Here is a 23,301-nt window from a genome sequence, read left to right as displayed (position 1 = left end):
GAGTTCATGTTAACTAAGGTTATCAAATAGTCTCTTACTGTACCGTGTTAACATGGGCCTACAGTATATATTGATGCCAAAGCATTTCCAGATATTTTAAGAGAGATACTTACTATTGCAATGACATACACTCATGGGAATGGTATGAATGACATTGTTTATGGTGCATTGAATGTGTACACTCCTATACAAAAACAATAACTTAAGTAATGTTTATCAAATAAGACAGTACTTTAACACTGTGTAAATCAATAAGCAATTCAACATGTAACTAAAACCACTATTGTAGCTTGTTTGATTTGTGAATATTTTTGACTGAATATCAAACACACAATCCTCTTGGTTTGTTTTTCTGCACAAACAAGTCCATCATTACTATGTTAAACAAAGAAAACCAAAAACACATTAACCAGGCATTGCAAGCCATAAAAGCAAGAGTCACGTATTTAGAAATAAAGTTATATTATTACATAATCTACATTACACAACATGTAAGTGGGTGTGGCTGGACACTCTTATGAAGCACATGACAGGCTGAGGTTGGTTTGAAAACAAAGTGAAGAAATCAAAACTATAGATTGATAAAGAGAAGAGGATTTATTCCTTGGCTTATAAACCTGAACAGAGTTTGCATTTAAAACTGTAAAGACTTACCAGAGTTCATGTTTTATATCATAAACTTCAGTTCTGTCATGTTCAACATTTGCTTTCAACAGTTTTCTACTTTCTTTGTCTGAAAGTTGCCCAAAATATATCTAAAGATAAAGTATAATCTAAACACTATAATCTAGAGTTTTTTTTTATGTGTAACCACTAACCGTGCTACAGGTACTGGATATATTCCACCTGCTTTTCATGATGTTGGGGAACACTAGGAACCCCGTGTGTGGAAATGGTATCAGTCATATTTGACCATAATCCTATAAATACTTTTTTGCCGTATAACGGAAGAAAATATGAGTGTTTTTTTATGCGCAGAACATGGTTCATTTTATGTCTTTCTTTATCAAGCATGAATATTTTCTTATGACTTTGTAAACTGCATGCTTCTAAGAAATTAGACAATTATAGCAAATGCCATATAGAGACATTGATTCAATCTGTTTCAGGCTTACTGTAAGAACTGTATTGATTTAATTTCTCAATTAATTTTGACCCCAAGTCCCCCAAGTCCACATGAAGTGCGCCATTGGGCACAGGGCCGGTGTCTTGAGGTATCGAGTCCCCCATGGAATCAGTCCCCTTTAGGACCCCGACTGGTACAAAAAAGATCATTTTTGTGAATGTTCAGTAAGTGTTAGGGGTATTTTCGCAAGCGCTAGCATAGCATAGTTCTATGCTATGCTAGTTGATACGTAAGCTCACTTAAACAGAAGATCCAGAATTGTTTGTCTCATATACATACTAGCATAGAAAGCACTTAATGTAAATAACATTAATGGTCATTTTAGCAAAGTTCTAGTGACATGTATCTTAATGTAATTTTGTAAGAATTGGAATCAGGCAAAAAGAGTACCCAAATAGACGTTTATTCAGCCAATAGAATCAATCGGGGTCCTAAGGGGACCAAATTCGAGGGGGGTTAGGGTTCCTCGATTCCTCATGACAATGGCGGCGGTCTGAACACACAGTAATAGTGTAAATTTGCTCTCCCCGTCTTATAATTCAACATGCAGCCATTATTGTCTAAACCGCTGGCAACAGAAGTGAGTAAACCCCTACGTGAAAGTCAAAATTTGGCCCAATTAGTCATTTTTCCTCATCGGTGTCATGTGATTCTTTTGTGTAACAAGGTTTCGGGTGTGAATGGGGAGGTGTGTTAAATTTGGTGTTATCGCTCTCGCACTCATACTGGTCACTGGAAGTTCAACATCATCCTCCAACCAATAATTTGATTTGTATACCAAAATGAGGAACTGTTTGACACACATTTTAGGTATTTGATTGATTCATTTGTTTGGTAATTTTTTTCTCTGCTCCTCACTAAAAATAAGAAACTGTTCAATAATTATTATAGTGTAAAAAACAAATGACTGCTTTTTACACTTACAGTAGTTTTCAATCGTTCCTGACTCCTGCATGGGGAACCACTGCACTGAACATTTTGTTTGTCTCATTTAACACAACTAACTCTGATATCAGCTCATTAGGTTAGATATTTATTAAAATTAATGAATCAGAAAAGAGAGACATTGTTCTTGACTGTCGAAATTACATCCTTGGTACAGAAAATCGCAACTTCAAATATTTGTAAAACAATTCTCTGAAAACTGCATAAAATTATCACAAAAAGATAGATGATTATAATATTTGATTTTGAACAGGAACACACTTACACCTTGAAACAAAACTGAAAAAAATGTTTTAACCTTACATATCAAAGATATTTAGTTCTAAAGGTTTGTAGGTCTACATTTAAGCAGTGTTTAAAAAACTGAAATAGAAAGTGCTTATGGGCCATTGTTGATTACATCCTGCAAAGTAGTTTACAAGTCATGTCCTATTCATCCATTCTTTCTCACTCTCAATTTACAAACAATAAAAATATTAAGAAACAAAACATATTTAGAGTAATACATACTGTATACTATATATATTTTTTGACTATAGGCTTTCTCAGGCTGACATAAAATTTGTTCAGACACGTTTACCTTATCATTTGTTCTTGCAACAGGACCTTAGAATTTTAATTGTCACATATATGCTAGCATTTAATCTCAATGTATTTATAATAATAAAATAAAATAATGTTACAAAATAAGTTTTGAGATTAAGGGACTCGCATCACATCACGTTTTGACTCATGCTCTTTGTCTTCAACCCTTTGTCCAGGCTGTCTCAATCTATGTTTGTGGTAGTCAAGGTGTACTATTCAATTTTGTTACAAAATCTGCTTTTTGGCCAGCATCCATCTTATTTATAAGGGTGAGTTCTGTGTCTGTATCTTCCCTGTAGCTCATTGGTTAGAGCTCACCAAGGTCGTGGGTTCGTTCCACGGGGTTTGCACTTACTTAGAATCAATTTATAGTATAATGCAATGTAAGTCCCTTTGATATTATAGTCCGCAAAATTCAAAAATGTATATGTATTGTTTCAACACTGTTTGCCTAAAGGTAATTTGGATCTCCATACTTATTTTTCAAATATTCCACAGTCTGTGAAAGGGAGCATGATGATCCATATCCTGAGCTAAGTGATGAGACTGATCCACTGTCAGCCTTAAATCGTGATTTGTAAAACCAGTCAGATTGTTTCATCAGACTACTTGTACTGATCTTCTCGTTTCCAGTAACTGAAAGAACAAAAATATTATTAAAACATGTGCAAAAATACGGACTTACGTAACTGTATTTCAGTTTTTATAAAGAAGATTGAGATACAGTACATTTTCTCCATTCTATTACACTTCATCTGGCTGCATTAATGCATCCATTGTGAACAGCAATTATTAGTACTATAACATGCATCCCTATTTGCTCGTAATGCAAACAAGGGCTGCATTTTGTCTGCTTAATTATTGACACATTGACAATTATCGTCAATTTTTTGTTAAAACTGGCTTATTACTTTGAGGTCATCTTTGCATCCATAATGAAAAATAATTCAGCACACATGGGTGGCAATATTCTATAAATTAATACTCTGCATAGATCTTGTAGCAATACTCTCGATTCATTGGAGCACACATACTCTGAGTCGATCTTCTGTCCTCATGCCGAGCCTGTTCCATGTAATGTGAATGATGTCCTCCTGTAAAAGAATTGTAGGCAAAAAAAATAGATACAATTAGAAAATATTAATGCACGCATGAACACCCTACGATCAATTCTGTGTGTACGTACGTTTTAGAAATGAGGCCTATTATTGTAACTGTTAATAAAATATGTTGCAACCAAGAACCATACTTCTTGTTAGACTAAAATAGTTTGCTTAAGATTAAAACCAAACAGGACAATATCAATTTGCTATGTTGAATTATTATTTTGGGGAGGATAGAAAACTGAAATGAACACAACCCAAAAATGACAATTTGGTCAACTGATAAATAAAGAACATTACAACAATTTAAAATAGAGACAACAATAATTACAAATCAGATGCAAAATACTAATGTCCAGCTTTCACTAATAAACTAGTACTGAAACTAAACAATAATTAAATTGAACAAAGTGTCTTTGGGTTGTTGTTTGTGTTCACTTACATAACTCATGTTAAACATATATGACATATTAATTCATTTAATTGTTGTATATTATTCAGCATACCCCTCAACCCCTGCAGGTGTCATATGTTTTCGGAAATAATCGAAAAGCTGTATCTGTCTCTAAATGTGATCAAACTAAAGACTCTTTTAATATTTTAAGGGTACAATATTCTGTAAATACTCAAGATTAACATGACATATGCATAAACTGTCTGAGTTATTGCCACTTTGATGTGTTTTTCACCTGGAAATTCACAGGATCTAAGATTTAATGCAGATAATGATCACTTTTGTGTCTTTTCCTCTTAAAAATCGATTGTTTGACTTCACCCTTGGAATATTTGTATGTTTTGAGAAATAAAAAATAGAAAGTTTTGTATGCTGTGTTTTATGTTATAAAAAATAAATGGGTTATGTTACCTGCTCAGAATGCATGAATAATGTGTAATGTAGCCTACAGTTAATCCTGACAGTTTATATTGAAAATAATATTCCAATGATTGCAATATGATAGCACAACATACACTTTTTTGATGACGGTATAGTCAAATGCTTCAGCTGCTGCTGGCATAGTCTGCTGATTGGCTAGAAGGTTGTTTTGGTTTTAGGCCCGACTTTGTCTAAACAAGCTTATTTCGAAAATTCGGCACCCGGCCTTTATCGTAAGACCTGGCAAATACATGGTGCAAAATGTGAGTATAAATAGAGTGCGGGATAACATGTGAGCTTCCAAGCATGGTTGGCTGGTGATCAGGATTTTTTATAACATCAAGTTAAAACTATGATGACTTTGAAAGTGTTAACCGTGCAGTGACGTTTTATGCAGAGAGTGTGGTCAAGCCTGCGTGCATTGCAAACATATTTATTAACTAAGTTATTATTTGCTATTTTAGCAATACTCACGATTCATTGGAGCACACGTACTCTGAGTCGATCTTCTGACCTCCTGCCGAGCCTGTTCCATGTAATGTGAATGATGTCCTCCTGTAAAAGAATTATAGGCAAAAAAAATAGATACAATTAGAAAATATTAATTACTGATATGAGGGCCTCATTTGTAAAATGCATAGAAACTGTCCTAAATTTGATTCTACGATCATTTCTCAAAGTGCATACTCTTTCAGATGTCAAATCCAAAAATCCCAAATGATTTTGAAAGTTTTCAAAGCTGAACAGTTTCAAACAATGTGTAATTAATGTTGTATAAAAGAGCAGGTTTCAACATGTCAGACCCATGATGTGACGCTAAGAAAAATATTTTTTTTCTAAATATGAAGACTGCTGTGGATTTTTGCCTTCGCATGCACACTCTACGATCAATTCTGTGTGTACGTACGTTTTAGAAATGAGGCCAATTATTGTAACTGTTAATAAAATATGTAGTAACCAAGAACCATCATTCTTGTTGGACTAAAATAATTTTGTCAAGATTAAACCAAACAGGACAATATCAATTTACTATGTTGAATTATTATTTTGAGGAGGATAGAAAACTGAAATGAACACAACTCAAAAATGACAATTTGGTCAACTGATAAACAAAGAACATTACAACAATTTAGAATAGAGACAACAATAATTACAAATCAGATGCTAAAAAGTAATGTCCAGCTTTCACTAATAATCTAGTACTGAAACTAAACAATAATTAAATTGAACAAAGTGTCTTTGGGTTGTTGTTTGTGTTCACTTGCATAACTCATGTTAAACATATATGACATATTAATTCATTTAATTGTTGTAAGTAAACGGTGACTGAGTTTACACATTTGGCTAAACTACAGTAAGTACCATAAAGTGGAATTATGGACAGATTTAACTAATTTCTTAGATTCTCTTGCATTTTAACATCTCCAAAAACTAATTTAGTTACAACTGTTACTCACTGTAATCTAAATTTGTGTCCTTAATTTTCTTCCTTTGTTCTTTTGCTCTCTCTTCCACTGCTCTTCTCTCTCCAATTGAATGTAAAATCTTTCTGTCTATTACAAAATTACAGCCGTTGATTTGTTTCACTGTCTCTGATTTCTGCATCATCCTCATTTGTTCTTTTCGAGTCTGTTTCTCTGCTTTACTTCTCTGTTTCAGGTCCTGTAAAAACTTTTCTGTGTTAAAATGGCAGCCATTGTTTTGTGTCACTGTCTCTTCTATCTTCTCCAGCAGATCTTTGATCTGAGTGTCATCACTTCTGTTCTTATTGTTGAGAACATGATATCTGTTCCCACATTTCTCCACCAGCCACTGGAGATCCTCTCCTTCACTCTCAATGTGTTGCTCTATAGATGTGTCTCCTAGAAAGTCTCCATGAGTGAAGAGCACTATAGTGTGACTCCAGACTCTCTCACTGAGAAGATCCATATACCCCTGAAATACTTTTCTCTCATCCTCTTTAAATCCAGTGCCCACACGTATAGCCAGTAGAACAACATGAGGTCCTGGAGGACACAGAGTCACACTGAGTAAAATCTCTTGTTTCAGTAACTCAGAGCTCTTCTCTACAGGAACATTAATCCACCATCCTGGAGCTTCTATGACAGTGATGTGTCTGTCTGCTACTTCTCTCTGTCTCTTCACACACTGAGCAGTTGTCTTCAGGTCAAACTCTTCTCTGTTCAGGATGATGTTTCCTGCTGAACTCTTTCCAGCTCCTTTACCACCCAATAACACAATCCTCAAGTCTGAGAGCTTCTCAGTGTCACCTGCAATAAAAACAAGAAAAACACCCAAAATACTGTAACTGTCCCTTCACCTACTTGAAAAAAATCATTAAGTAATAAAATAAAGTGTCCAGACTTCGAAGGATCAGAGAACAACACGGCTTACTGTAAAATAATAGAAAAGATTAGAATCCAGAGAACACTGCATTTCATCATCTCATAATTCACACATATTTGAATGAGTGTCAATTATCAAAATTAAATCCATGACAGACCTGCTGCACTTGTGAGCTCTGACAAATGAAAAACACACGCAACTAATAAACCTCAATTTACAACAATCCATGACATTTGCTCTTTTCTGTTTTTAAATTGTAAATTGTATTTAAATTTACATTAATGCATTTGGCAATCACATCTATTATGTTATATATATAATATTATCATTTACATTTTTTTCTTTCATTCATTCGTTGTGTTATTAGGAGTGAAATTGCAATCCAAAGCAATATATTGTTTCCTTAGAAATTAAAACCTGAAATATGGTTTACCGTTTACACATACTGTAAAACTTCTAATGTTTACAGGAGAGTCATAAACGTTTAGACAGACCTGTAAACATCAAAAGCTTTATGTGTCCATCTTTCAAGGAAATGAAAAACAAAGTAAAATACTAAATGGTTAACCTAATCTTCAGTTTTAATTTACAGAAAACTGAATACAGGAATGTCATCTTAAACAGAAAGCTTATGTTCAAAAGAAAGTCATGACAAACCAACATGATCAGATTAATAACCAAGATAATAAAATAACATCACAACAACGGTGATCACTGCAAGTTAATTTAACATGAAGTCGATCACTATAACTCTATTAACACTATAACAATTATAAGTTGTTTCTAAAGGTGATACTCAAGGTTAGGAAACAAATTATTGTGAAAGCCTATATATTAACCACAAATTGTGAGCCTCAATTAGTCTTAATATAAATGGTTTTATTTTTTGTGTTGATCAGCAGCAGACTACTAAAGTAATTCTTACCATCTGAGTCCATTTCTGTCTTGTCTCGTTTGAAGTTTCAGAGTAAAGAGATTTAGCAGTTTTTACTTTCAGTTCTTGAAATGCGTCAGAGCACATGATGCGTCAAGATTCTAAACAAGATTCTTAAATTGTTTACTGGAAAGATTGTCAGCACAACTGGAAAAACGAGGTAGAACAATGTGACTCTGTGTGACAAGAAAAAAAAAAAACACACAGATTAAATTCTGAGGAAACAAAAAGAGCATAAACTAAATAAAGTTATGCAAAACAAAGTTGCAAACAACTTCAAATATGTATGTTGAAATATAAGAGCAGTAGTCCAAGTAGACATTTTCATGCACCTGCCTTATTAATAAATGCTGTAGGATTTATTTTGAGTTCATGTTAACTAAGGTTATCAAATAGTCTCTTACTGTACAGTTTTAACATGGGCCAATAGTATATTTTGATATCAAAACATTTCCAGATATATTAAGAGAGATACTTACTCTTGCAAAGACATACACTCATGGGAATGATACAGTGCCTTGCGAAAGTATTCGGCCCCCTTGAACTTTGCGACCTTTTGCCACATTTCAGGCTTCAAACATAAAGATATGAAACTGTAATTTTTTGTGAAGAATCAACAACAAGTGGGACACAATCATGAAGTGGAACAAAATTTATTGGATATTTCAAACTTTTTTAACGAATAAAACACTGAAAAATTGGGCGTGCAAAATTATTCAGCCCCCTTAAGTTAATACTTTGTAGCGCCACCTTTTGCTGCGAATATAGCTGTAAGTCGCTTGGGGTAAGTCTCTATCAGTTTTGCACATCGAGAGACTGAAATTTTTGCCCAATCCTCCTTGCAAAACAGCTCGAGCTCAGTGAGGTTGGTTGTAGAGCATTTGTGAACAGCAGTTTTCAGTTCTTTCCACAGATTCTCGATTGGATTCAGGTCTGGATTGCGACTTGGCTATTCTAACACCTGGATATGTTTATTTGTGAACCATTCCATTGTAGATTTTGCTTTATGTTTTGGATCATTGTCTTGTTGGAAGACAAATCTCGGTCCCAGTCTCAGGTCTTTTGCAGACTCCATCAGGTTTTTTTCCAGAATGGTCCTGTATTTGGCTCCATCCATCTTCCCATCAATTTTAACCATCTTCCCTGTCCCTGCTGAAGAAAAGCAGGCCCAAACCATGATGCTGCCACCACCATGTTTGACAGTCGGGATGGTGTGTTCAGGGTGATGAGCTGTGTTGCTTTTACGCCAAACATAACGTTTTGCATTGTTGCCAAAATGTTAAATTTTGGTTTCATCTGACCAGAGCACCTTCTTCCACATGTTTGGTGTGTCTCCCAGGTGGCTTGTCGCAAACTTTAAACGACACTTTTTATGGATATCTCTAAGAAATGGCTTTCTTCTTGCCACTCTTCCATAAAGGCCAGATTTGTGCAGTATACGATTGATTGTTGTCCTATGGACAGAGTCTCCCACCTCAGCTGTAGATCTCTGCAGTTCATCCAGAGTAATCATGGGCCTCTTGGCTGCATCTCTGATCAGTCTTCTCCTTGTATGAGCTGAAAGTTTAGAGGGACGGCCAGGTCTTGGTAGATTTGCAGTGCTCTGATACTCCTCCATTTCAATATTATTGCTTGCAAAGTGCTCCTTGGGATGTTTAAAGCTTGGGAAATATTTTTGTATCCAAATCCGGCTTTAAACTTCTCCACAACAGTATCTCGGACCTGCCTGGTGTGTTCCTTGTTCTTCATGATGCTCTCTGCGCTTTAAACAGACCTCTGAGACTATCACAGTGCAGGTGCATTTATTCGGAGACTTGATTACACACAGGTGGATTCTATTTATCATCATTAGTCATTTAGGTCAACATTGGATCAATCAGAGATCCTCACTGAACTTCTGGAGAGAGTTTGCTGCACTGAAAGTAAAGGGGCTGAATAATTTTGCACGCCCAATTTTTCAGTTTTTTATTCGTTAAAAAAGTTTGAAATATCCAATAAATTTTGTTCCACTTCATGATTGTGTCCCACTTGTTGTTGATTCTTCACAAAAAATTACAGTTTCATATCTTTATGTTTGAAGCCTGAAATGTGGCAAAAGGTCGCAAAGTTCAAGGAGGCCGAATACTTTCAAAAGGCACTGTATGAATGACACTGTTGATGGTGCATTGCATGTGTTCACTCCTATACAAAAATAATAACTTACGTCTTTTTTTATCAAATAAGGCAGTACTTTAACACTGGGTAATTTAATGAGCAATTCAAAATATAACTAAAACCACTACTGTAGATCGTTTGATTTGTGAATATTTTTGACTGAATATCAAACACACAATCCTCTTGGTTTCTTTTACTGCATACATAAGAGTTAGTATTGATATTGAGAGTCCCCCTGTTTTTGATTTAAAGATTATGTCCTTCAAACTGAGGCAGAGTTCTCTCGATCCTGATGGATGCACTGAGTCATCTTTTAAATTTTCAAAACTGAGCTGGAGAAAGAGAAGATGGAGCTGCAGATGAACAGCAAAGAAGAGCAGACATTAGAGGAGAGGACAAATGTAAAGAAACACACCTGACAATTCTATGGTCCACTTCATTTTTATGAAATCATTTTTAGCAGGAATAGAGTTTAATGGTCACCCAACATTATTTACATCATTTACATCTTTTCATGATGTATTTACCATGTATTTTATATGGTCTTATCATTTTCTCTCCTTTCCACCTTCATATCTTCACTCTTTTTTTTCCTCTCACCATCACCTCAGCCCCAGCTATGTTGGAGCAGGAGACCATCCAGGGCGTGATGGGGGTCAAACCCACCGGCATGAGGAAACATGTGTACAGTTTTCCAGAGGACAACTCTCACACTCTGGAGTCAGTTTTAAAGCAGTTGGATGTGTGTTACTACACGCTGCTGCAGCACGGCAATGACGGCGAGCTGGTGAGACGTGTCATCAAACAGCAGTTTTACATCATCTGCTGCGTCACGCTGAACAACCTGCTGCTGCGCAAAGACATGTGCTCCTGGAGTAAAGGTCTACAGATCAGGTACTATCACATCACCTTTAAGTGATTTTATTCTTAGCTTTTCACTTTTATTTCACTGCACACTTGAAACTCAATGCCTTGCATCTCTTTCTCTTTCATCAGGTACAATGTCTGTCAGTTGAAGGAGTGGCTGCTGGATAAAGATCTTCAGGGCAGTGGAGCACGTTAGGGTTTGGAGCCTCTGATCCAAAAGCACATGTTCATAAGTATTCACAGCCTTTGCTCATACTTTGTTGAAGCACTTTTGGCACAAATTACAGCTAAATGTTATTTTGAGTATGATGCTAAAAGCTTGTCACACCTATTTTTAGGCAACTTCTCCCTTTCTTCTCTGCAGGACCTCTCAAGCTCCATCAGGTTGGATGGGAGCGTGTGTGTACAGCCATTTTCAGATCTCTACAGAGACGTTCAATCGGGTTCAAGTCTGGGCCACTCAAGGACATTCACAGAGTTGTCCTGTCACTCCTTTGTTATCTTGGCTGTGTGCTTCGGGTCATTGTCCTGTTGGAAGATGAACCTTCGCCCCAGTCTGAGGTCCAGAGCACTCTGGAGCAGGTTTTCATTGAGGATGTCTCTGTACATTGCTGCATTCATCCTTCCCTCGATCCTGACTAGTCTCACAGTTCCTGCCACTGAAAAACATCCCCACAGCATGACGCTGCTGCCACCAACATGATTCAGTGTAGGGATGGTTTTGGCCAGGTGATGAGCGGTGCCTGATTTCCTCCAGACCAAGAGTTCAATCTTTGTTTCATCAGAACAATGAATTTTGTTTCTAATGGTCTGAGAGTCCTTCAAGTGCCTTTTGGAAAACTCCAGACGGGCTGTCTTGTGCCGTTTACTGAGTAGTGGCTTCCATCTGGCGATACAGGCCTGTTTGGTGGAGTGCTTTAGAGATGGTTGTTCTTCTGGAAGGTTCTCCTCTCTCCACAGAGACATGCTGAAGCTCTGTCAGATTGACCATCAGGTTCTTGGTCACCTCCTTGTCTAAGGCCTTTCTCCCCCGAGAAGCCCGGGTGGGCAGCTCTAGGAAGAGTCCTGGTGGTTCCAAACTTCTTCCATTTACAGTTGATGGAGGCAACTGTGCTCATTGGTATTGATGTTAGTTGTGACACCAAAGCTCTGATGCTTGTGTCAAAAAAATTCAGTGAAGCCTAATATTGATGCTTGATTCGTTCTATCAAAATCATGTAACCAATGACGTCCGAAGCTTCGTTCCACACACACCCATGTTACTGCTTTGTACTTTGATTCAAAATCGCGACTCAAGACACGGCCTCATGGGTTGATACAGCAAAAGATTTACTATAGTCGTATATAAGTGCATGTGCATTTTTGTGTGAATGCACCTAAATTTTTTAACTTCCTCTATTCATGAGTTTGACTTGTTAACAAACAAGAAAAATGTCCATATCCACAATATAAAATGTTATGTTTATTGTTTTGAGTTATTAGGAGTAGGGCCTGTGTGAAACAGATTGTTGTCATGTACTGAATATGCAGATTTATAAATTGACTAGTCCACCCAAAATCTATTCATTAATTAATTCATTATTGATTATAAAATGAATGCGTCTGTCCATAGTGAAACATTTTGAGACACAACGCTTTCCCACACTTTCACCAGCAGAGATCAGAGTCGAACTCTGATTCAAAAAGCTTTAAGTAACATTCAGTTGAATCCCTTTTCTTTAGTCTTTGAGCTCAACCTGCTCTGTGAGATCTGAGCTACTGGACACCTTCATTTTTATTGAAGGCCCTAAACTTTCAGAGGATCCTGGAATGGAGCTTGAAGACCAATATCCTGAACTCGTAGAGGAGACGGAACGATGGAGATTGAATGGACCAGCAGGGATAAATAGATGTGCATTAGTGGATTTCTCCTCACTCACTGGAAGAAAAACATAACAGATTTTAAAGATGATAAAGGTCAAAGATCAACTAAGCTGATCTAACACACCACACATCATCTTAATGCATGTATCAAGTATGCAGCAAATGAGCTGAATTGCTTTAAAGATGATAAAGTGTTTAGTTCAGCAGGAAAAAACATGATCTTATTCACAGATTTATGAAAATAATACTGAAACCTATTTAAATATAACTACTCACTTGTTGGGGGCAATATCAAACTCCTACTTCTTAACTGTTCAACCACAGGTTCTCTTCTCCAAGATATGCCTGTTGTTGTATTCCCTGAATCAAAAAATGTACGTGAATCAATTATCTTTTCAACACTGAGGTCCATTTACAAAAATCGTCAGGATAATGAACAGAAAACATTCAAAAGGTTTCTCTAGACGCTGTGAAAGAAAGCCTTTAGAAATGTCTATTATTGAATCATTTTGAGTTTAGAACATTATTTTAATCAATCAAACAAACAATAAAACAACAAAAAAATATCAGGTATGGTTGACTGATAATATACCCATTGGTTGTAATTATATCAAAAACCTTGACAAATTGCCTCTGACAATGGAGCTAAAATGGAAATTTCTGTCCTAGTGAATTGTGAAAATATTTAACTGTGTTTACACTAAAGAACAATGAATATTAAAAGTATGTATATTTGTTCATTTGAGATTTAATGGCAGAATAACTGTTTGTGGTGAAAAACATATTGATTTTCCTGTAGTGTAAAGTTGGGTGGTACTGTACGCTTGGGTTATAATGGTCCTTCAAAATAGGGCAAAAGTCACTTAGAGTCAACTTGGCCCAAAATGTAAAGTTACTCACTCTGTCCATCCATGCTTTCTCAGTTTGCTTACAAACTTTAAGAGTTTAATATAGTGTTTTGGAATGAGGTTGAGCTTGTTGAATGTTTACCCACCACATGTTTAAGATCATCTTGTATTTATGGTCATATCCAAAGTGACGTGAAGCTTTCGAGTAAGTTCAAAAGTTACTCACTCGTCATCATCCGTAATCTTTCAAAATCTTTTGATTTCTGCATCATCCTCATTTGTTCTTTTCGAGTCTGTGTCTCTGCATTCCTTGTCTGTTTCAGGTCATGTAAAAACTTTTCTGTGTTAAAATGGCAGACGTTGTTTTGTGTCACTGTCTCTTGTATCTTCTCCAGCAGATCTTTGATCTGAGTGTCATCACTTCTGTTCTTATTGTTGAGAACATGATATCTGTTCCCACATTTCTCCACCAGCCACTGGAGATCCTCTCCTTCACTCTCAATGTGTTGCTCTATAGATGTGTCTCCTAGAAAGTCTCCATGAGTGAAGAGCACTATAGTGTGACTCCAGACTCTCTCACCGAGAAGATCCACATACCCCTGAAATACTTTTCTCTCATCCTCTTTCAATCCAGTGTCAACATGTACAACTAGTAGTACAACATGAGGTCCTGGAGGACACAGAGTCACACTGAGTAAAATCTCTTGTTTCAGTAACTCAGAGCTCTGATCTACAGGAACATTCTTCCACCATCCTGGAGCTTCTATGACAGTGATGTGTCTGTCTGCTACTTCTCTCTGTCTCTTCACACACTGGACAGTTCTCTTCAGGTCAAACTCTTCTCTGTTCAGGATGATGTTTCCTGCTGAACTCTTTCCAGCTCTTCTAGACCCCATTAACACAATCCTCAACTCTGAGAGCTTCTCACCTGTAACAAATTCACAAAACATGTAAAAATATGAATTACCATGTACTTAACAGTGGAGATTATCATAAGGTTGAAGAAAACAGTACATGCACAACAAGGAAATACATCAATGTTTTTCAAAAGCATTATTTTAACAAAATTCAAAAGTCACCTTGACTTACACATTTAATATTTGTAAAATATATTTTTCTATTCATGTTTGTTATTGTATACAGTATATATATTAGGGTGTTTTATATTACATTGTATTTTGTTAAGTATTACTGTAATGTATTATGTGTTACTCTGGTGGTGTTTTGTTTTTGTCTATGACATTCTGCACCATCTCGCATATTAGAGAGATTAATATAAATGACACTTGTGATGATCTTTGATTCAATATATGATCGTCTATTTTACCTGTTGAATTATAGGGGTTAACTGTACATTAAATGGTGAAATAAAAGCAGATTTTAGTGTTTCTATGATGATTTATTTACATTATATTAGTTAATGAAATATACACTTACTGTATAAGAACTATTAAACACAAAAGATTTGAAATGACATTTCAGCACACATGAAACTTTGTAACCATTTTCTTTAGTCTTACAAAGTTTTAACATTTTTACTGCCTTTTATTCAGAATTATTCTGCCAAACACCCCTCTCAGTTTTAGTATGAAATTCCAGTGAACATTCTTATGCTCTTACAACTCATGACAAAAATGCATTTGTATATGAGCAGCAAAAACTTGTTCAATCAACAAGTAACAAACTTAGTTACATCAGAAACTGTCTGACAGACCTACTGTACATGTGATCTATTGAGATACAACTAAAAAAACACAATCACTAAACACAATTATTACACACTTCTCTGGAATACTGTATTTTGATCAGTTTTGAAATAAACCAGAAGTTCTGTAGAGTCTGAAATAACAGACATGATGAAGTCTAACAGTACTACTAAGTGTGATGTTGTTTTCATGTTCAGTCAGCTGAATGTTCTCAGTGTTTAGATCGCTGATGTTTACTCACTCATCTGTGATCTGATCATCTCTCTCTGTTTCTTCATCCTCTTCACTCGTTCTTCTGCTCTCTCTTCCTCTGCTCTTCTTTTCTCCTCCAGCTCCCGTAAAATCTTTCTGTCTATTTCAAAATGGCAGCCGTTGTTTTTCATCACTGTCTCTTCTATCTTCTCCAGCAGATCTTTGATCTGAGTGTCATCACTTCTGTTCTTATTGTTGAGAACATGATATCTGTTCCCACATTTCTCCACCAGCCACTGGAGATCCTCTCCTTCTCTCTCAATGTGTTGCTCTATAGATGTGTCTCCTAGAAAGTCTCCATGAGTGAAGAGCACTATAGTGTGACTCCAGACTCCCTCACTGAGAAGATCCACATACCCCTGAAATACTTTTCTCTCAGCATCTTTAAATCTAATGTCTGCACATATAACCAGAAGAACAACATGAGGTCCTGGAGGACACAGAGACACACTGAGTAAAATCTCTTGTTTCAGTAACTCAGGGCTCTCTTCTACAGGTTTATTCTTCCACCATCCTGGAGCTTCTATGACAGTGATGTGTCTGTCTGCTACTTCTCTCTGTCTCTTCACACACTGAGCAGTTCTCTTCAGGTCAAACTCTTCTCTGTTCAGGATGATGTTTCCCGATGAACTCTTTCCAGCTCCTCTAGACCCCATTAACACAATCCTCAACTCTGAGAGCTTCTCAGTGTCACCTGCAATAAAAACACAAAACACAGCCAAAATACATAAATGCGGTAACTTTCCTTTCACTTGCTCTCAAAAAAGAAATAGAAGAAGAACTTGTCCAGAGTTTCAAGGACCAGAGAACAAAATGGTTAACTGTTAAATAATATTAAAGTTTAAAATCCAGAGAACACTAGGTTATCATCTCATAATTCACATCTTTTTGAGTGTCAAAAATCAACAGAAACATGAAGTCTGTTACATTGTGATGTCTGACATTTCATGTTAATTTGCATTTGAATCTCTGACAGACCTGCACATGTGAGCTGTGACAAATAAAAAATATAAACTAGTTACTAAACTATTAAACCTCATTTTACAACGATCCATGACATTTTCTCTTTTCAGTCTATAAAATTGTAAATTGTAATCAAACGCAATATATTGTTTTCTTAGAATTTAAATCCTGAAATTAGGTTTAATGTTTACACATATTGTAAAGCTTTAAATGTTTACAGGTATGTCAAAACATTTAGACACACCTGTAAACATTAGAAGCTTTATGTGTCCATCTTTCAAGGAAATGAAAAACAAAGTAAAATGTACTAAACGTTAAACATAATTTAAAGAAAAACGAATTCATTGCTGAATGCATATACAGTAAACTAAATACAGGAATGTCAGCTCAAACACATTACCTAAGAAAGTCATGACAAAGCGACATGAGCAGATTAATAACCGAGATAATAATATAACATTACAACAACGCTGATCACTGCAAGTTAATTGAACATTAAGTCGGTCACTATAACTCTATTATTAACACTATAACAATTATAACTTGTTTCTAAAGGTGATACTCAAGTTTAGGAAACAAATAATTGTAAAAGCCTATATATTAACCATAAATTGTAATCCTCAATTAGTTTTAACATAAATGGTTTAGTTTTGTGTGTCATTCAACAGCAGACCACTAAAGTAAATACGGAAATCTTGAATTTATACTTGAAATAAATAACGTAAGAAAGTGAATTCTTACCATCTGAGTCCATTTCTGTCTCGTCTTGGTTGAGGTTTAAGAGTAAAAATAGATTTTGCAGTTTTTACTTTCAGTTCTTAAAATGCATATACGAGCACATGAGGCGTCAAGATTCCAATGTTGTTTACCTGTAAGATTGTCAGCACAACTGGAAAAACGAGTTTAGAACCATGTGAGTGTGACAGGAAAAACCCCAGAGATTAAATTATGAGGAAACAAAAGAGCATAAACTGCGTAAAGATACAAATGATCAGATTTGATCTGAAGTTATTTCAATAATGCATTGCATCAACTTCAAATATGATACGAAAAAATATAAGAGCAGTAGTCCAAGTAGACATTTGCATTAAACTGCCTTATTAATAAATGCTGTAGACTTTATTTTGAGTTCATGTTAACTAAGGTTATCAAATAGTCTCTTACTGTACCGTGTTAACATGGGCCTACAGTATATTTTGATACCAAAGCAATTCCAGATATTTTAAGAGAGATACTTACTCTTGCAAGGACAGACACTCATGGGAATGGTATGAATGACACTGTTGATGGTGCATTGAATGTGTACACGCCTATACAAAAATAATAACTTACGTCATTTTTATCAAATAAGACAGTACTTTAACACTGTGTAAATTAATGAGCAATTCAACATGTAACTAAAACCACTTTATAAAATCCATTACACAAAATGTTAGTGGGTGTGGCTGGACACTCTTATGAAGCACATGACAGGCTGATGTTGGTTGGAAAACCAAGTGGAGAAATCAAAACTATAGATCTATAAAGAGAAGAGGATTTAGTCCTTGGCTTATAAACCTGAACAGGGTTTGCATTTAAAACTGTAAAGACCTACCAGGGTTCATGTTTTATATCATAAGCTTCACTTCTGTCATGTTCAACATTTGCTTTCATCAGTTTTCTACTTACTTTGTCTGAAAGTTGCCCAAAATATATCTAAAGATAAAGTATAATCTAAATACAGAGTTTTTTTTATGTGTAACCACTAACCGTGCTACAGGAACTGAATACTTTTCACCTGCTTTGTAGTTTTCAGTAGAAAGATTATCAGTTCATGAAGAATAAAATCTATAGAATTATTAAAACTTTAATTCAGATGTTTGATGTTGAGGAACACTAGGAACCCGGTTGTGGAAATCGTATCACTCATATTTGATAATAATAGAAGAAAATTTAAGTATTTTATTTCGAAGAACATGGTTCATTTTATGGCTTCTTTTATCAAATTTGAATGTTTTCATATGACTTTGTAAACTGCATGCTACTAAAAAATTTGACAATTCTACCAAATGCCATAGAGCCATTATTTCAATCTGTTTCAGGCTTACTGTATGACAATGTATTGATTTAATTTCTCAATTCATTTTGATTTTGAATGACATCAGACCTCCTGAGTATACCTGAGTATCAGACGCGATTTCTTTAAGACTGCAAGGGAAGCTCAGCTTCCCCTATAATTGTCAAAAAATGAATGGTCAAATATATGTACTATTATGTTATTGACTAAAAATGCGTTAAACACGTTCATCTCGAACGAAAACAATTTCGTTCAGAATCAGCTACTTAGGTCGGCTGACTCGATTTCCTTCTCATTCATTCCCAGCGTCCATTGACTCAATGGGGCTGCTTTAAACAGTTTTTTTCAGTGCTTAGAAACAAGACGGTCATTGGATAATGCTGCGATTATGTCCCGCCCACGGACGCTCAGCGTCTCTGGGATGAATGGAGGAGTGGGCTGGCTCTGGAGGGTCTGTCATCTCTTTTTAATCCACTTTTATGTCCAAAAACGCTCGTTTTTTGGGGTCGACAGCTTATAAAAACGTATTTCTTGTTTTTTTTTTGGCTTGTTTGCTATACACATTGTCACATATCAGCTTTTAGACATTGTTTTTTTTTTTTATAAATCATAAATGACGGCAAAAAAAAGGCGGCAGCTTCTCGCAATGGAAAGAGACGGTTGGTGTGGGCGTGGTCTTCATATTATGACGCGTATCACTCTGTGTCTCCATTTCCAACTCAGTCCCATCGCGGATTTTGCATTTGTAGTCGAAAGACAAACTGCTGCAACCACTTCATCGTATATTTCACACCACATTCATTGTTTCAGTTTAACATTATTCCCACATTTCCTCCGGTTGAGTTAAATATATAAATATATTAGATCGTTTGTTCATTAATTCATATAGTCATACTAGCCAGCTAGCAAACTGCACACGATGGCAGACAGTGCTAATATTATCAACCTGATTTTGGCAAAGCCAATAGATAGTCTTCCTTACGAGGAGAAACTTAGAATTAAACAGCAGGGCAGATCAACACCTAAGATTGATTTAGTGCAAAAGATAGGGAAAAGTAACAGGTTTTTTTAGCTCTCCTGGTATGACAAATATAGCTGGCTGACTGGAAGTGCTGTGAAAAAGAAAATGTACTGCTGGCCATGTCTCTTGATGAAACCATCTCATGGATGTGTTGTTTGGTCAAAATTGGGGTTTGGAGATCTGTCAAACTTTGACAGGGCATATAAAAGGCGTGAAAATAGCAATGAACATGTGAGTGCATGTGCAAGATTAAGTTGCATGGGCAGGATCAGAGTTGAGCATACAATCAATGAAGGTGCTCGCATTCAAGTGGCTAAACATAATGAAACTGTTAAACAAAACAGGGCCTTCCTAAACCGCCTTATTGATGTGACATCCTTGCTTGGCCGGCAGGAGCTGTCATTTAGGGGACATGATGAGAGTAGTGAATCATCCAACAAGGGGAATTACAGAGAGTTCACAGAAACATTGGCTAAATATGACTCTGTCCTGTCCACACAATTCGAGTCCTCAACTGTGTTTTCTGGTATGTCACACACTATTCAAAATGACTTGATCTCTGCTCTTGCAGCCACCATTTCTGATCAGATCAGAGATGAAATTCAGGATCCTCCCTTTTTTGAATGGCAGGTAGATGAAACCACTGATATATCCTGCCGTGCCCAACTCTCTGTCATTGTTCGCTATTTGGATAGTATAGGTAAAATTCAGGAGCGCTTCATTGGATTTTTTTATGTTTCTGGGGGGCGAGAGTCTTTGATATTGTCCAGCAGAGAGCGATGGATGTTCTTTACTGCAAGAAAAGAATTGAGTCTTTTCTTGCATTTGTCAAAGAGAAGAGGTCAGAGGGGGCTTTCCAAGCTGTTTATGCCAAAGCAGCAGATCTCACATCAGACCCAAGAGATGAGCCCATGAGAAAGCGCCGTCTGACCCAATTCCAGGATTACCAAGAGCGCTACAGAAATCTGTACATGGCCATCCTTGATAACATCTTGGAGCAGATTCCTCGACGTTTTTCAAATTTGGAAAGTATGCTTTTCTTAGAATTAGTCAATCCAGGGAAATTTGATGATGTAGAAAGCGCTTGTAGAAAGCACATTTGAAAGGTGTAGAAAGCGCTTCTCCTGTTTAAAGCGGCTCAAGTCCTACACCCGTAACACAATGGGCCAAGGCCGTTTAAGCAGCCTAGCTCTGCAGGCCATTGAGAGGACACCGGTCAAGTCACTGGAAAAGACGCCTAGTTGGTACGACAGGGTTACAGAGCATTTTCTTGAAAAGGAACGTAGGGCAGAATTTACATATAAATAAATGGACAATTTTTATGATTTAGGCCGAAAATGAGCTTCCCCTCTTTAAAAGATCAGCAGCCGCCACTGGTGGAGAGTGAGACAGGAAATTATGGGATGAGAGAGAGGGAATCAAAAGCTGGGAAAGGACCACTAGCAGGGATTTGAACTCGGGTCACCGGAAGTATTGTTGCACAATATGTCAGTGCTCAGTCCACTGGACCACTTGGCACCAACAATTGATTCATAAATGTTTAATGGAAATGTTTACATATACATAGAAAACATGTGCATAGATTTAAAGATCAATCTTTAAGTGATCTTTATGATATTTATATCTTTTTAATATCTTACAAAATATTTTTAAGGAAGAAGACAATTATCCAACAAGATGAAAGAGTTACTCACCTTTCTTTGATCTATTGGCCTCTCTTGACTTCTGCATCCTCTTCATTTGTTCTTCTGCTCTCTCTTTCTCTGCTCTTCTTCTCTCCTCTATCTCCTGTATAAACTTTACTGTATCAAAATGGCAGCCATTGTTTTGTGTCACTGTCTCTTCTATTTTCTCCAGCAGAGCTTTGATCTGAGTGTCATCACTCCTGTTCATACTGTTGAGAACATGATATCTGTTCCCACATTTCTCCACCAGCCACTGGAGATGCTCTCCTTCACTCTCAATGTGTTGCTCTATGGTTCTGTCTCTCAAAAGGTTTCCACATGTGAAGAGCACTATAGTGTGACTCCAGACTCTCTCACTAAGAAGTTCAACATACCCCTGAAATACTTTCCTGTTTTTCTCCCTAAATCTAGTGTCCACACGTATAGCCATTAGTACAGGGTGAGGTCCTGGAGGACACAGAGACACACTGAGTAAAATCTCTTGTTTCAGTAACTCAGAGCACTGATCAACAGGTACAGTACTCCACCATCCTGGAGCGTCTATGACAGTGATGTGTCTGTGTCATGATTCCGCTATCATGTCATGTTTATTCTTATTCTTGCAGCGGAGTCATGACTAAGTCTAGGGTTTTGTGTGAGAAGGACATGGCATGGCTTAGATTTTGGCTGTCATGCGCCTTCTCGTGTCTCGTCTATGGCCCCGCCCCTCTCGTCTCCTCGTTAGCTTGCCTTGAGTGTTTTATTACCCACACCTGCCTATTGTAATTATCCTTTGTTCGTCTCCCTATTTAATGCCCTTGTATTTTCTGTCCTTTGCTCGTTTGTTCTTGTACATACTTGTAAACTTTGATGTCCGTTTGCCTGTTTGAACTCTTGTTCCAAGGAGTTATCCATAAGCTGTTTCCCAGCGTTCATTTCCAGTGCTCTGTTCCTGTTTTTGGATCCTTTTGATTTTTGTTACAGTTTGTTACCCTACGTGAGTTTTTCGTTCCTGTTTGGCTGTCTTTGTGTTTCCCCTGTATTTTACCCCATTGTGGGTTTTTGTCTTGTGTTTATTAAAATCTTTTGTTACCCCATACCGCTGCCTGCATTTGGGTTCTATCACCACACGTTTTGTGACAGTCTGTCTGCTACTTCTCTATCACTCTTGACGCATTGAGCAGTTGCTGTCAAGCCGAACCTCTTTCGGTCCAGAATGATGTTTCCTGCTGAACTTCCTGCTCCTTTATAACCCATTAACACAATCCTCAACTCTGAGAGATGGTGTAAGTTACCTGCAAGACAATTTCTTAAATATATACTTTTCACATGAATATTGACGGTAATGCATTGAGACTGCAGTAAAAATCGAATCTTAAATCATTAAATGTTGTATTTTTTATTTGACAAATAATATACAATGCCATCTTTAACCATCATGCGGGGTGTACACTCATGTCTTTTGGTTCTCGAGAGACCCCAGGCATCAAAAGGTCTTTATATCTTTACTCCACATTTGTGTAGTTTTTGGAGGATTTATATTTAAAAGATTTACGTAAATAAATAAATATTTTAACTAGTTTTTATACAAAACAGATTTTCATGTTAAGTTCACTTAATAAAGGACCCACATTTCTAACTCTCATTCATGGGGATAACATGCATAATTTGACAGTGTACAGTTAGATTTGTGCCCCTCTTTTGGAAAAGGCAGTTTTAAAAGTAGAACATTATCACTTTTACCAGTAGATTCAGCAGGGCTCCGCTATTTGCTATATGCTGTAAGACCAACTGAAAGATATCCTTTTACAAGTTTCTTTAGCAGGATTGATATTATGGATTGGATTCATATTCATACATATTATTAAATCACAATTATAACAATAAACATTTATTTTTATGTTAGTTTAGCTTTGTGTACTGATTTTTTTTTCAATTATGTTACATTATGATAAGAATCAACCCTGAAAAAGATGTTACAGAGAGAAAATATA

General features: G+C 36.4%; 1 protein-coding gene across 1 annotated transcript; it reads right to left on the bottom strand.

The window, feature by feature from the left end:
- Window positions 1–2,138: 2,138 nt before the first annotated feature.
- Window positions 2,139–22,957, bottom strand: LOC130414652 (GTPase IMAP family member 8-like). The gene is made up of 9 exons (XM_056740667.1): window positions 22,948–22,957; window positions 22,449–22,602; window positions 21,338–21,885; window positions 15,593–16,297; window positions 13,872–14,573; window positions 6,091–6,903; window positions 5,108–5,188; window positions 3,691–3,750; window positions 2,139–3,292 (listed from the first exon to the last, which is right to left on the bottom strand). Exons 1-9 carry the CDS (start codon window positions 22,955–22,957, stop codon window positions 3,108–3,110), a joined length of 3,258 nt encoding a protein of 1,085 aa, XP_056596645.1. The 3' UTR covers window positions 2,139–3,107.
- Window positions 22,958–23,301: the final 344 nt, after the last annotated feature.

Source organism: Triplophysa dalaica, chromosome 24 (genome assembly GCF_015846415.1).
Source record: "Triplophysa dalaica isolate WHDGS20190420 chromosome 24, ASM1584641v1, whole genome shotgun sequence".
Lineage (NCBI taxonomy): Eukaryota > Metazoa > Chordata > Actinopteri > Cypriniformes > Nemacheilidae > Triplophysa > Triplophysa dalaica.
This window is presented reverse-complemented; position numbering and strand designations above follow the sequence as displayed.